Source organism: Carassius gibelio, chromosome B16 (assembly GCF_023724105.1).
Source record: "Carassius gibelio isolate Cgi1373 ecotype wild population from Czech Republic chromosome B16, carGib1.2-hapl.c, whole genome shotgun sequence".
NCBI classification, from domain to species: domain Eukaryota; kingdom Metazoa; phylum Chordata; class Actinopteri; order Cypriniformes; family Cyprinidae; genus Carassius; species Carassius gibelio.
In genome coordinates this window covers 25,401,926-25,418,182 of record NC_068411.1, presented here as the reverse complement: position 1 = coordinate 25,418,182, position 16,257 = coordinate 25,401,926, and the positions used below count along the sequence as shown (strand labels likewise).

At 39.7% G+C, this 16,257-nt stretch overlaps 1 protein-coding gene across 1 annotated transcript in view; it reads left to right on the top strand.

Annotated features, from left to right (window-relative positions):
* The window catches only part of si:dkey-22o22.2 (neural-cadherin), a 101,717-nt gene that overhangs the window by 81,052 nt on the left and 4,408 nt on the right, over nt 1-16,257 (top strand). The window contains exons 17-30 of the mRNA XM_052577531.1: nt 1,792-2,075; nt 2,542-4,159; nt 5,070-5,163; nt 7,104-7,288; nt 8,175-8,410; nt 9,267-9,544; nt 9,684-9,898; nt 11,436-11,563; nt 11,876-12,003; nt 12,194-12,317; nt 13,512-13,859; nt 13,981-14,245; nt 15,081-15,261; nt 15,350-15,603. Coding sequence (XP_052433491.1) covers nt 1,792-2,075; nt 2,542-4,159; nt 5,070-5,163; nt 7,104-7,288; nt 8,175-8,410; nt 9,267-9,544; nt 9,684-9,898; nt 11,436-11,563; nt 11,876-12,003; nt 12,194-12,317; nt 13,512-13,859; nt 13,981-14,245; nt 15,081-15,261; nt 15,350-15,603 — 4,338 coding nt within the window. The remainder of the gene's footprint in view (nt 1-1,791; nt 2,076-2,541; nt 4,160-5,069; nt 5,164-7,103; nt 7,289-8,174; nt 8,411-9,266; nt 9,545-9,683; nt 9,899-11,435; nt 11,564-11,875; nt 12,004-12,193; nt 12,318-13,511; nt 13,860-13,980; nt 14,246-15,080; nt 15,262-15,349; nt 15,604-16,257) is intronic.

Genomic DNA, 16,257 nt, shown 5'->3' with positions numbered 1-16,257 from the left:
CTTGGCTGTTTAGTAAATGTTTTATTTATGTCTTTAGAGAGCTCCGTATCCTTCAGACAATCTCAACACTGCCTGAAAACTTCGCCTTAGCTGCTGAAACCATGTGAATGCACGAGCAGCTATAAATTAGTCAACCGTACTCTCGTGGTCAGTCGAATTTGCATATTCTGGAGCGACTTCCAGTGTTGATTTTGTCCTGTTGGAACATTAGGTCCGTCGCCCTTTCCACCAACAGCCATAGAGTTGCTCATGTTAATCTGAGCGCGTCAGGCTTGGACAAATCACCTATCCATCCAATGTAGCGTAGCAGCCTGCCTGTCTGCCCACCCCCTCATTTCTCATCCTCTGCCTGTAGAATATTCCGGGCTGTCACCTCCACACATCTCGGTGACACGAGTCCTCCACCTGATCTCGCTCTGATTTCCATCAGGGCATGGCGACTTCGGCTCATCTGTCAACATAAACAAACAGGCGGGAGCGCGGTGTCTCTCACTGCGACACGGCTTCACCTGTTACATATGCATGACAAATTATGTGTGGCGTGGAGCTGCATCAACAAGCAGACTGAAGAGAAGGAGACGGGCAGCGGGATGGAGACGTGCAAGTTTCAGATAGCTCATTAATGATGAGACGCCCACGCCACCGTGGAGGTGATAAGGGTGACGTGACATGCCACGGCTGGATGGACGGTCCAGAGCAGGGCGACAGCTAATATCTCATAACTGTCATGAAGGGGAATGCAAATCGAAGCTTGATGTCCCTCTGTCCCCTTCCTGCTTTGAAAGGCACAATGAATGAGATTGCCATTAAAATGCAATATTTCTTATTACGCTGGGGATGAAAATGGGGAATAGGAATAATTAGGAGCTGATTTGCAGGAGAGAAGGAATTTTATGGTCCTGTTAAGTGTTTCCTAAAGCTGATTAGCAGTGCCCTCTCTGAGCTGTTCATTAAACTTCAGACTGATTTCAAAGATGGAATATGTAAAACACACTGAACTTTCTTCAATAGCCGAATGAGTACAAGGTCTCCTGGACTTTCGGCTGTCTTTCATCACCAGTGACCATTCTATAGATCACATAGTTAAGTTTAAACTGGTTGGCCTGTGGTGGAACTGTGGGGAGGGCCGCCATATGGCCCAGCTAGTCATTAAGGAAGCTTGCTTTTGGCAAAATCACTGGAGCTCCCCTCAGCAAGTGTCACAGCATATCACACTTCACAACCGTGATGGCCGTAGCCAGGATGAGCATGACATGTTCTAATGAAATCCTCACACGTCACGCCCAGATGGTGTTTGTCTCATAAAATCTGATCCGGACTGGTAAACAGAGCTGGCACGAAACTAGAGCCTTTCCACCATGCAGTGTACCATGGGTGGATAAAACCATTTGGGGTCAGGCTGGGGAGATTTAACATAGCAGTTCATACAGTATATTCAGATATATGGGATTTCATATTAAACATTATTAAACATTTGGTGTATCATTTTTATAATGAAACTGCCATGTTAAAATGACCAAATTGGATTTAATGACACATTGACTAAGAAAAAGTGTAAGCAAAATAAAGTGTAAAATATGTACAAAGCCGTCTGTGCGACATTTGTTATGTGTATGTTGATTTCAGTATTTAAGCACAATCATATCATGCCCTGTGTGCATTAGAGCTTTCTTGTCCTTTATGTAATCCTCATCAAATGAGCACAGATTAATACTGACATTCTCTTTTTATCCAGCTCAGCCAAGCTTAACACTTCCTCGAATGCTAACGCTTCCCAAACCCCCCAAACAGGTGCTAATGCCAAACTGCGGTACCAGATTACCTCCGGGAACACCATGGGCACGTTCGATGTGGAGCCAGAGGTTGGCACGATCTTCATTGCCCAGCGGCTAGACTATGAGCAGGTGCAGCGCTACGAGTTACGGCTGGTCGCATCGGATGGAAAATGGGAAAACCAGACAATGGTTTTGATTAACGTCATTAACCAGAATGACGAGGCACCCCTTTTCACGCAGACTCAGTATCACGCTAGCGTCATGGAGGAACTTACAGAGCTTCCTGTCCTTGTACTAGAGGTGAGGTGTTAAAATACTCAGACACATGCAATTGAATGAAAAAGACAATAATGTTGCTGCAAATAATATCAACCTTTTTAAAGAAATATGAAATTATTTTGTGGCTGTCTTGTACATTTTGTATTGTGCTATATATTAGTTCCAGTTTCGTTATGGGTTTATTAATGTCCTCATGTAGTTTAAAGCTTACAAAGAAAAAAGAAAGCCTATTTAAAATAAATATTTTGACACACCCTACTATGATTATCATTCTCTGCTAGTGTGTCTCAATATTGCTGTCTATTGTGCTGTTAGTGTAAAATATAGACTTCAAAGGCTTTGCATAAACATACCGGAAAAGAGGCGGAGAGAACTATCTGCATTCCTTTGCTGTGACTATTAACTTTTAATTGCGTCGTATGTTCTGTGACAAGTGTGTTGAATTCTGATATGTATGCAAGTTTATACCCATCTGTTCCTCACACAGGTCTCAGCCACGGATCCAGATCAGGAGGCAGACCAGCATGCAGTGCGGTATTCTCTACACGGGCAAGGAGCTGGTAGTGAATTCACCATAGATGAGATGAATGGTAGGATCTTTGCCCAACGTCGTTTAAATCGTGAGGTTCGCTCGGCATGGCAATTCCTAGTATTTGCCACTGATGAGAATGGGGCAGGTCTTACCGGGTTTGCTGATGTTCTAGTCGAAGTGCAGGATATCAATGACAATGCACCTGTCTTCCTGTGTGCAACGGACAACTGCTTTTTGGGTCACGTGCCTGAGAACTCCCCTGCGGACACTTCCATAATGGAGATGCGAGCCACTGATCTAGATGATCCAAAAGCTGGGAAGAATGCTATCCTTACCTACAGAATTGTGCAGAATGTGCGCAATGAGATCAATCTTAACCTCTTCTCCATCAACCCAGCCACCGGCACAATCTATACTGTTCTTCGTTCTTTGGATAGGGAAGTGGTGGATCGATACCTCGTTGTGGTAGAAGCTCGTGATGGAGGAGGACTTTCAGGCACAGGAACAGCCACCATCGTAGTCTCTGACGTCAATGACCATCCTCCAGTGTTCACCCAAAGGGTCTACATGGCCTCTATGCCAGAAAACTTGGACATCAACAGCGAGGTAGTAGTAGTGGCTGCCACCGATGGTGATGAAGGTGAAAATTCGGTCATGACGTTTAGCATCATTGGTGGAGATGAAGACCGCAAATTCTTCATTGAGACTGACAAGGTGAACCGTCGTGGTATAGTGAGGCTAAAGAAGAAGATTGACTTTGAAAAGCCACATGAGCGCACATTCAACTTGACAGTCAAAGTGGAGGACGCTGACTTTTTTAGCCTGGCCTACTGCATCATTCAGGTTGAAGACTCCAATGACCAAGCTCCAGTCTTCTTCCCACAGTTCTACGAGGCAGGATCCATGTTTGAAGATGTTCCAATAGGCACCATCGTGGCACAGGTGACAGCCATGGATCTGGACTCTGGTCAAAATGGCAAGTTCACGTACAGCATCGCCCCAGAATCCGACCCCTTTCAGCAGTTCCTGGTGGATAAGAGTGGTTGGGTGGTTGTAGCTGACTCTCTGGACAGGGAGAAGGTGTCTCAACATAGGCTTATGATCCTGGCCACAGACATGGGCAGCCCTGCTCTGACTGGCTCTGCCATCGTGTTAGTGACTGTTCAAGATGTCAATGACAATGGACCAGAGTTTGAGGCTCCATATCGGCCCGTTCTATGGGAGAACACTATTGCGCCACAGGTTGTTCACATGAACAATACATCCATTCTGTTGCATGTTATTGACAGAGACACGTCATCCAATGGAGGACCTTTTTCCATTCGTCTGCTGATGCTGACCTCTGACGTTACTAATTTCAACTTGACTGATTTGCGGAACGGCAGTGCCATGATAACTGCTCTTCGCAGCTTTGACCGGGAACAGCAGAAGCAGTATCTTCTTCCCATCCTGATGATTGACAGCGGCTCTCCACCAATGAGCTCCACCAGTACACTCACCGTCATAATTGGAGATAAAAATGACCATCCCCATGCACCTGGACACAGCGAGTTCATAGTGTACAACTTACAGGGTATGTTCCAAATAAATGTCATAATCTTGCTACTATGGTAATAGTTCTGAAATTCAGCAGGATGTTATTTACCTCCCTTATGGTACTTTTATATATACCATGGTACTGGAATTAAAATATCATGTTTTTTATGGTACTTCCAAGAATACCATGATACTACCATTGTGAGAAATACCATGGTTGCACTTTTTGTAAGTGTTAGAATTTTAATTTATTTTATTAATGATATTGGTACTCAAAAGTACTTCAGAATATACCATGGTAATGTCATTGTAAATGTGTAAAAACAGATGGTATTGCCATTGATACATGTCCAAAATACCATTGTAGTACCATGCTTCACTTCCACAATACTATGGCATTACTTTAGGGTACTTAAATATATTTCATGGTAAATGTGTAAGAAAAACTTTGATACTGCCATGGTACATTCCCAAAACACTATGTTTTTTAAGCCTTCTTAAAATAACACATTTTAGGAAAGAAATGTAGCATTACTTGATATATTTTTAGCATTTTTCTCTTTTCTCTGAAGGAAATGCATTAGCCTTTTAATAAGAATTCGTCATGTAGCTCAAACATGGCATGATGCTAACAATTTACTTAAATCCCAGGTTTAAGAGGCACATAAACAGGAGCCATTTTTTAAGGATGTTGATTTCATGACTAACAGGATTACAGCATTACGTTTTGCCTTTTGGAGAAATGGCAATGCTGCATGCTAATAGCACTGCATCCTCCCCACTGTGCTGTTTAAGTGGGTCCATATGTGCCAATGAAATGCTCTGCTTTTTGCTTATCTTTTTAAAGATATGTTTTCTCCGCCCACCCCCACACGCGCATCGCCCCAGGTATCGCACAGCCTGGATGAAGGTAGCTTTTCTCTAACCTCATTATGTATTTTCCCCAGGTACACTCCCCACCACGGTGCTAGGACAGGTTCAATCCCCTGACCTTGATGATTGGAGTGAAAAGGTTTACAAGTTCGAAGGCAAACCCCCCAGGTGCTTTGATCTTCTATTGAAGTTTGATTCAAACTCTACTGTGTCAAGTGACACTTACAAGAGAATAAAAAGAACAAAAGTGAGGGAAAGATAAAGGATGAGAGCCTGCGGAGCACAGAATATTAGCTTACTGACATCTTGCCTGTCACTCGCCTTTTTAATTTCAAAATTCACTCTGAAGTGATACATGGGTTCTCTCCTAGTAACTGATAAGAAAGATTATGTTGGCTAGAGGTTCTCTCTAATGAGCTGCATCTAAGTGATGGTCTTTGTCCAAACCAGACTTTGTGGATCATGCCAGCGATGGCACCTTTAAGCAAAGTGATTATGCTAACACTCCAGCAAGCAATGCCAACTCAATCAGTTTAGTCTTGAGTTCAATCACAGTCTATTTCAAGTTCCATCCAGAACTGTGCCTGACGGTGTGTTGTCGAGGATCTTCTCTCATTAATTTGGATAATTAACACATTAATACATTAGCAGTATGATGCTAGCTAGTGTGACACATCTCTTGGCATCAAGAGGGTAGCTTCGATCCAAGCCGTTTTTCATTTGCTTACTTGACAGTTAAGTACCTAATTTGGCACAGGAGCTGAAGGTTACCATCGAGGTGGAACTCTATTCCTCTTATATGAACATGATTGAATTTAATTTGAGCAGTGTGACTACTGTGAGTTTAGCGACCTTGCTGCACAATGTTTGAAGTTACAGGGCCAAACATAGGTTCATAGCAAACACCATATTAAGAGCCATAAACCAGTGTTGCTTTAATAGACGTGTCATTTTCATTTTGTGTCCTTGTCCTTTTAGTTCATGCTACAAGACAGAAGCTCGTCACTCACACTAGCCTGTAATCACAGACAATACAATACATTTTGAAATATGGTTTCAAGAGAGACATGAGCAGCAGCCAATGACATTGCGAGTCTTACTTTTCAATTATTTTTCAGCTTCTGCAGAACATTGCAAAAAATGACCACAAATCCTAAAATCAACTCTTGAATTACTATGTGCTTTAGTTTACGTGAGAAAATGCAAATTCAGGATAGTGGATATGGTCAGGGAGGCTATTGTGCTTCTCAATATTTTTGTGGAAAAGTTCAAAATAATTTATTTGATATCGATTTTTATGTATAACAAAAAGTCTTTACTGTAACAGCTAATTCAATGATGAATGCATACTTGCTAACTGAAAGTATTATTATTATTATTTTTATCAAACTAACCCCAAGTGTAGTGTGATTTTCTATTTTTAAGCACAAATATTAAATAATTTAGTGATGTTTTATACTTAAAAGCAAGAAAAATGTGCACATGATCATACTTAAAAATGCAGAGAGATAATACAACTGTGATCTAGACAGAGAAGGAGTGTATCCATTCAAAAGAGAGAAAGTGAAAAAGAGACTTGTGCTGCCCAGCTGTTCCTGGAATCTCTTATCCAGAACAGCAGAAGTGTCCCTGTCATGGTCATCACATCTGGAGACGGAGACAGGAGTTGACATAAGTGCTTTCACTGATATACACACTGCCATTAATAATAAAGCTTGAGTCATCTTACAGCATCAGTGCTGATCTTTCATGTGTGATGATGCAGGAATGAACCTTGGAATAAATCTCCAGTTACTGTTTGTCTAAGTTTTAAGGAATAGTTCACCCAAAATTGGAAATTCTGACACAATTTTGTCACCCTCATGCAGGACCAAATGTTTTTCTTTTCCGTCAAACACAGAGGTGTTAGACAGAATGTTGACATTTGCTCTTTGTGCTGTTGAACTCCAGCAAAAAAACAAAAAAAGCAAAATTAAAGGCTTTCTTCTATGTCTTATACACTATATTCCATGCATTCTCTTAAACATCGTAATTTACTGCATGAGTAAATTTCCAGTTTAATCCTCATTATCTCATCTTTTTGCCCCATTGAACATGAACCCACACAGGCAGTTCAGCCTGAACCAAAACACCGGTCAGCTGAGTATCCGAGAGGGAACACCAGCTGGATTCTACAGCCTGCAGGTGAGGGTGGCAGATAAGAGCTGGCCAGACGTCACCTCATCGGCCGAGGTCACGGTGATGGAGCTGGAGGAGGATGCACTGAGGAACGCTGGGTCAATCAGACTGGCCAGTGAGTGAATCTCCCTTTCCAAAAATGAATATCTTAATAATATAGAAGAGCTCATTTTTGTTTTGATTTATTAATCTATTGATTCTTAATCATAAGCTTACATTAGTGTTATATTTAACCATTGTGTGACAGGATTTTCCCGGTCAAAAATAAATTTACTTCTATTATGCTATATATGTTGAATTCAGTATTTTATCAGGTTGTTTTATTTCAGTTAGTCATTACGTTTTGTATTTCTTTTCGTAAGTAATTGGTCATAGGCCTAATTGATCTGAACTTATGCACTTATTATCTGTTTTTTTTTTCACTCAAAAACTAAGGTGAATAAGCTAAGAACAATGAAGACTACAAGCAGTTAGTGTATAAAAAACAAAACCTTTGCTAATTGAAAGAAAACTATTTGATAAAAAGGTTGAATGCATTATTCTTAAATTACTGAATATCTGATATTAGAAACCCAAATGCATTTTTAAAAAATGCATAGCATTTGCATCCCTGTGTTCCATTTCAAAAATTGGTAATTTTTATGACTAGGTATTTGGTTTGACCTTAAAAGTTTGTGCATCACATTTCAATACAGATTTTATAAATATGTCACATGTAATGCAGGCTGATATTGATGAATGAGCATAATGCACTCCACAGCCTGAGAGTAAGTGCTCTTACTCATTTCACATTTGCATAAAAGTCTTAGCATAGAAAGGACAGCATGAAAAAATCTTACAAAATAGGGTCGGAGAGAAAATCATATGGCAAAAAAAAATTGTAACAATGAACATTTTAAATTGTTTAAAAAATCTTAAGGAACAGATGTGACCATATTAATAAATATGCTTGGGTTTTACATTGAAATCAAGTTCTTTGTATGTGTGTTCGTTATGCACAGACCTGACTGCAAATGAGTTTTTCCGAACATCAACAAATGAGGAGAGCCGATACGAGCGTCTCCGCCGTCTCTTGTCCGACCTCTTCCAGACTGATATAGAGAATGTTGACATCTTCAGCCTGGCTAGTGGCAGCCAGCCAGCTCAGCATCACCTCAGCGTGTGGTTTGCCGCCCATGGCTCGCCATTCTACAAGCCCGAGAAACTCCACGGCTACGTGGCAATGCACAAAGCTAAGGTGACAAAGACAAGTGCACAAAAACTCACACTTTCACACCAATCCACGTCTCCTGTGTTGCTCACATAGGCACAGACATGGAGTCTATGAAGCTGTTCACATTTACATGCATCTCACACCTGCACTCAAGAGACACACTTTGCAATGGGTCAATAAATATTTAATTTCCATGTAAGGTATGAGATGGTGGGCTGTCGCTTTGGGCCGGGGAGACGAGCAGGATTTCTGAAAGGGAGTGAGAGAGGAATGGATAGAAAGAACATGTTGCTCCCTGTGCAGCATTCACCAGTCTATAAATCAGGTGTAGAGTGGGCGCTCTTCACAGCCCAGCGTGGTGCTAATGCTCTCACCGAGATGATGTTGATGCACTACACAGGAAGCTGCTCTGACATTTTAAGAGCCGCTGCTGAGGGATGTGATGGACTGTCCTTGAGTCCAGAACAAACAAACACACTCAAACTAACAAAACATGTACAGAAATGATTATGATGAATCATTTGGGTTGCATTATTCCTTTTGTAAATTGTTTTGGATAATGATGTATTTGAACTGGTAAAATAAAAGAATACTAGAAAACAGGTCAAATGGTGGAGAAAACAAAATTAAAGTAAAGTAAATGAAAATTAAAAATCAAAAGATAACATTTACTTGAATGTATTTTGTATTTTATCTTTTCATTTTTTTTTGCTATCTAGTTGTAGTAATGTTGAGTGGCTGATTGTTTCAATATGTTGTGCAGTTTTGCATGTGTAAAAGGAAAATCATTTTGAACAAACAAATATAGTACAAAAAAGGAAAGTTGTGGAAGTAACCTTAGTAAATAAGTAATTCAATAGGATTTGTTGTTCTCTTTCAGTTGGAGTCTGCTCTGGGTGTGACCATTCTACAGGTGGGGGTGGACGAGTGTGCCTATGCAGCCTGTGGTCAGACAGGCGGCTGCTCTAGCAAGGTGACATTCAGTGACACCCCTAAAACACTGAACAACGGGAATGTCTCTTTGGTGTCTGTCTCAGCTAAAGCGAGCGCTCAGTGTGGCTGCCTCGCTCGAGAGGGCGTTCACCTGCACTGCTCTTCATACTCACACAACCCTTGCCTGAACGGAGGCACCTGTGTGGATAGTGAACTAGGCTACAGGTAAAACACACTAGCGTTCCAGCACTCAAGTCTTGTTAATAATTGCTTGTTTTTCTATATAAAAGAATAAACATTGTTTATTCATATAATGCATTTTCACTATTGGGGAAGCAATGGCTGATCTATCTCTCTGTTGCAGGTGTAAATGTCCCCCTATGTTTGATGGACCAGAATGCCAGCAAACCAAGCACAGTTTCCTTGGGAATGGTTATGCTTGGTTCCCTCCCATAAGGCCTTGCTTCCAGAGCCACATCTCTCTGGAGTTCATCACAGAAGCCGGCAATGGCCTACTGTTCTACAGTGGCCCAATGGGAACACCTCAGCCTGGAGAAAAAGAGGACTTCATTGCACTGGGTATGTATTGTATGCATAATTGACATATTTCACCGTTTTATTTTTTTTTTATTTTTTTTTTTGCATAGTACATAGTTTTAGTAATTTTGTTCTGTGCTATTGTCATTTATTTATTTATTTATTTATATTTATAATATATTTATTTTTATTTCAAGTCATATTTATTTTTAGATTACTTTTAGTTAAATCTCTAAATTTTAGTACTTAATTTTAGTACCTAAACTTATTTCAGCTAGTTCCTAGGGCAATTCTTTTTTTTTTATCTAAATGTTAATCTATATTTTATTTTGTTTCAGATTGATTTAAATTGTCTTGTATGTTTAAGTATTAATTTAATAATAGTTAACAATATCGCGTGCACCACATTCTGAATGATCTAAAAAAAACTATGTATACTATATGTAAACATTGCAGTCTCAATAATGGAGAAAACATCTGTCGTAGTCCCATCATAATTTAAGTTTCTCTTTTTATACTGCAAGACATTCATTTCCTCTAACAATTAATAGTGCTACTAAAATCGATTAATGGCAAAAACACAATCTAAAGTGAGCCGTTAATTATAGATGTTTGTAAATGTGTGTGGTCAGCAGTGGTGTGAATGGGGTTTGGTCAGCATTGATCTTGACCCCAAGTCACTGATGAAGGTCACATATTCAGATTCTGTGCCACTTGTCCAATACTGTATTGTGCAACTGGTCATATGATTTCAGGAAACGACCCTCCTGTGGCCTTGCATAAGCTTACATCATCAGTTTGGTACATGTTTTTATTGAACTGGGGCCAAAACCCTCCACTGCAGTGACAGCAATTTCAAACTGACCACAAATTGATCACGAATAAGCATTTTTTGCTGTTGGGGTCAAAACCAATCTTAGGGGGCATAAAACAGCATTAGACTTTCATGTCACATGTGTTTGCGGTACCGGTGTCATATGCTTTGCCATGATGAGTTTGAGAACTTGCTAAAGGTTAAGTGTACTAGTGGCACTAAATAACCCTGGAGTCAAATCTATGTGATTGTTTTGCCATTTTATCATCCTCTGGACAAAAATCTACATGATTTTGAGGTTTTATTCATGTTTGTGGCACAAACAAGACAAGTTACACAAGTCTTCAGGCCCAGAACTGCCATTTTTTCATGTTAATTCACAGTTTCCACAAAAATATTATGCAGCACAAATGTTTTCAGCATTGGTAATAAAAAAAAAAAAAAGAGCACCTAATCTGCAAATTCAAATTATTTCTGACGGATCATGTGACACTGAAGACTACAGTAATGGCTATTGAGAATTCAGCTTTGCCTTTACAGTAAAAAATTACATACTAAAACATATTAATTAATAATATTTCATAAAATTACTTTTTCAAATGTATCTTTATCAAATAAATGCAGCCTTGGTGAGCATAAGAGACTTCTTTTAATAACAGAAAACTTTACCAACACCACATTTTTGAATGTTACAATGTACCTCTTGGCACTCATATTAACATTCTGTGTGTCTTCTAATGAAATTCCATGATTCTGTTTCATTAGAGCTGAAAAATGGAGTTCCTGTGCTGAGTGTGAATCACGGTTCGGGGACCCTAACACTGCAGCTGCCCATGAGAGCCACTGTCACAGACCGCCGCTGGCATCACCTGGACATCATCAGCGATGGCAAGGTAAGGGTATTGATTGAAATGAAGGGCATGTGACAAGGATTAGACACTGGGCATTTGCCATTCCTGGAGGAATTTTTGTTTGATTTTATAATGTTCTCAACCTCACCTCAATTTCATTGAAACATGAAGCTGTCAGAGAGTCCAGATCATCACATAGCTTTGAGGCTCATACTGGGTAAAGCAGATTGTGAGCTTTTATCACCCTCTGTGATTTGGGTCTAAAATATTCTATTATGAAAAGTGACTTCTCGTGCATTCAGATGGTGTAATACTTTGCCTTGAATTTACATTATTGTGTGTGTGTGTGTGTAGATGGTGCAGCTCATTCTGGACCAGTGCTCTGGTGCCATGGTGAACGAATTGGAAGGCTTGGGAGCTGAGATGCTTGAGATTGATATGTCAGTGTGCAAGGCCTCCGGAGAGACACCAGGCAGTGAAAGGTAAAATTTGCTCATCTTTATGCTAGTGCCTTTTCTTTCCAGGACAACACATAAAAACGTATATTTCACTCAGGCATATGCAAATATTTGCTTATAAATGCTCTCTAGAAACACCTCCTGCCTTTGCCAAGCAATAGCAAGTAGCAAATCATTGTTTCTGGCTGTGCCGCATTTGTTTATTTCTCTTCAGGTTTTTGGATGTCTATCAGCCTCTCCAGCTGGGTGGGGTTAAAGAGACACACTCACTTCGTAGGTCACACCCCCATTACAAAGGATTTGTGGGATGCATGAGGAACCTGGTGGTGGACAGTCAGGTAAAACCAGTGTAAATATGTTTATTCTTCTAGGTGCTACTTTGTTTTGAACTTTTTAAGTATGTTCTTTATAGTATAGCTTTCTGGAAGGAGTATTGGCAGAAGTAAAATATAATTTAACAAAGGAAGCTAAATATGACTATTGTTTAATACTTGTATTAAGTGCTGGAAGTATGTACTTCACTGATAACTGGAAATATTGACACTTTTAAGTGTGTCCCACATCATAAATTAATTCATAACTTCTTGTCATGCAATGTTTGCATTTACCTTTAAGCATTTATCTAAAATTATTACCTTAAAATGCATTACTATTTAACATTACTTGCCTGCTTAAATTCTGTGGTAGCAATGCATTTTTTCCCAAACGAGAAAAAGTTGAAAATGAACTATTACCGACTCCTCTTCTTTCATTGTACAAGAGATTGTGGGAAATAAAAATATAAAATAAAAAACATACAAGTTTATAATTGGGTAATATAAGTTTGGCTTAATATTTTCAATATGCTATTTTCAATGGATTTGGTATGCACTAATTCTATTTGGACAGATTATTTATAAATACATACATGTTGTTTCTATTTTAAATAGGATTGCACTATTAAGAGAACAGGTAACACTTTAATTCTCATTAATAACTAGCTGCTTATTAGCATGACTATTATTAACATGTTGGCTGTTTATAAGTGCTTATAAAGCACATATTCTGCATAACCATTTGCTACACACCTAATCCTATCCAATAACTAAACTATTATTAATAAATTAGTAGATTGAGGCAAAAGTCATAGATAATGGTTTGTTAAAGGTGAAAATTGGACCTTAAAATAAAGTGTGACCCGAGAAGATTATGTTTTCTAGTTTACTGACAATGGGCCTCATTCATAAAGCATAAACAAAATGAATTCTGCTGAAAATCTACTAATTAAAACCAATAAAATTGTCACATACAGTCCACCGTAGCTTTACATATGAATCCAGACATTAATTATACTCAAATTTCATGAATGAATCTGTCAGTGTTAAACATCTTTCAGACTGAATGTGTTTCGGGTTCCAATCTACAATCTTTTAATTTGGACGGAACAGACGTTTACCTGAGCCACTTTCTGACAGCGAGTCGATACGGATCAATGATGTTCAGGATTGTGCTGACTCAGGCCTTTCTATGTGTGTGTGTCTGTGTTCTGTCAGGTGTACGACCTCGGCAGCGCAGCAGAGAGTGAGAACAGCACCCCGGGATGTGCCCTAACAGACGGTGTGTGTCTGACCGCCGGAGGACCCTCCTGTGGGGTCCATGGGAAATGTCTGGGGGAATGGGGCTCCTTCAGTTGTGACTGCCATCCTGGATATAGTGGACACAAGTGTGACAAAGCCCTTCCTGAGTGGTCGTTTGAGAAAGACAGTGTGCTGAGGTACCAGCTGAGAGGTGGAGGAAGTCCACGCAAGACCCAAGCTCACTTCCTGCTGAGAACCCGCTCCTCCATGGGCAGCCTGCTCAGCGTGGCCTCACGTGACGCCAACGAGTTCATTATCCTGGAAGTGAGTGATGCACATGAATGCAATAACATCTAATTCAATTGCATTCAAATTCAAGTGTCCAATTACATCTGTGAAAATTGTGTAAAGCTGTAATGCTGTGCCATCTTCTTGTCTCTTTTAGATAGTAGATGGGTACCTCACTGTCCGTGCTAACCTTGGGGATGGCGCTCACTCTCTGAAGCTAAATGGGCATCGCATAAACCTTGGCCAGTGGGTCTTCGTCAGCCTTCACCGGCATGACAACATCTTCACCCTGCGACTGGAGCAGGGTGGGGGCTCACGAGAGGTCACAGGGGTCCTGGGTCAAAAGAAAGAAATAGTAGTTCACCCCTCCAGTGTGTTTCTGGGAAACAGCGCCGCTCCAAACACACAGGGAGACTTTCAAGGTGGGATTTCTCTTCCCTTTCTTCCTCACAGCTGTAATTCAAATCAGTTTTTTCAAATGCTTGATTCTAATTAAGTCTCAGCATTTTAAGGTCAAATATGTTTGTATAATTACCTCTAGTCTATATAATAGACTTTGTCAAACAATCTCCTACAGTGTGCAATGTATAATATTATGTTTTGTGAATATTATTGTAATATACCCCAATGTGCAAAAGTGTAACATTTTTATTTTATTTTATTTTATTTTAATACTTTTATTTTGCAAGGACACAATAAAATGATTGTAGATACAATTATAATGTTACAAAAGATTTCCATTTCACATAAATGATGGTCTTCTGAACAAATCCACAAAAATATTAAGAGGTTCAACTGTTTTCAACACCGATGATAAAAAAGTTATAAAAGAGTTATAAAATCATTCTTGAACACAAAAGTGTGATTGTGTGATTTTGAATGATTTCTGAAGGATCATGTGACATTGAAGACTGGAATAATGGATGCTTAAATAACATTTAAAAATATTACTGGTTTTACTGTAGTTTAGCTGAAATAAATATAGCCTTGCTAAGCATTTAGTTAAAAAAAAAACTTTTAAAAACATATAACAGTATTGGGAAATATAATATGTTTTAATTTTTTTTATTTTTTTTATATGTACAATACTTTAAATGTCCACTTATTTATTTAATAAGTAACTGTAATGATCAAAATTACAGTCATTATACAGTATATTACAGTCCAAGAGCACGTCATGTTTTAAAAATAGAAGTCACTGTAACAAATACAAAATATTAAAGTTCTATAGCATTTTCACCATGTTTTTTCATACAGGCTGTATGCGGGATGTAAGACTGAACGGTCACTCTCTGTCGCTGGATGGTCAGGGCACAGAGTTCAGTACTGTGCTGGAGCGCCGAGGAGTCGTGTCCGGCTGCCACTCTGACGCCTGCAGTGTCAAACCCTGCCTGAGTCCGCTGTACTGCGTCGACCTGTGGAGGAAACACGAGTGCAGGTGAACACTCTCTCCCACACAAGAGTTTCCCACGGTCATACTGTCAAATGCTTCTTTCTTCATCTCGACGTCCGTTCTCTCACTCCAGGTGTCCAGCCAATCAGGTTGCGGTGGTGGATGAGGTCACAGCTCTTTTGCATTGTGCCCCGTCCCCCTGCGGCCCCACCACGTGTCGTAACGGTGGTACCTGCCTGGCTCACTCTACCAAGAACTACCAGTGCCGCTGTCCAGAGGGCTTCAGGGGCCAGTGGTGTGAGATCGGCCAAGTCAAATCTCTCCGTCTCGCCCCACTCAGCCCGAGCTCCATTCTAGCCATCAGCATGTGTCTGCTCGTCTTTTTCGGTAGCTATCCAAATATCATGGAACACTTTTCTTTAAAAGCGTTGTAATGTCTCTGTTATCATTGTAGAACAATGATGAGACCCTCTCATTTTGTGTTAGTCCAGTGGTTTTCAACCTGTGGGCCGCGGCCCACTAGTGGGTCGCAATGGTATTGCAGGTGGGCCGCCAATTACTATTAAAAGAAATAATAATATTGCTCATATATGTAAAAAAAAAGTCATAACATAATAACATCATTTCATATATATAATTAAATAACAAAATATAAATATTAAACCGTAACTATGCTTCCACTATTCAAGCTCGCTGATTGGTTTAAGAATAAACTGCCAATTTATCTTAGATTACATTTACATTTACATTTATTCATTAAGCAGACACTTTTATCCAAAGTGATTTACAGATGAAGACAGTGGAAGTAATCAAAAACAACAAAAAGAGCAATATATAGATATTTCACTGCATATGCTACAGAACAACAGCAGTTGTACCAAGCCGTGCCAGCCCGAGTTATTTACTGTTCATTGCCAGTTTATTCAATAAAGACAGTTAACAATCTAGCTTCTGAGTACTAAGTTATTAACCCAACAGTAGAGGGGTCAGATAATTTTTCTTGCACTGGGCCACACAAACATATGTGTTTGGTTGTGTGGG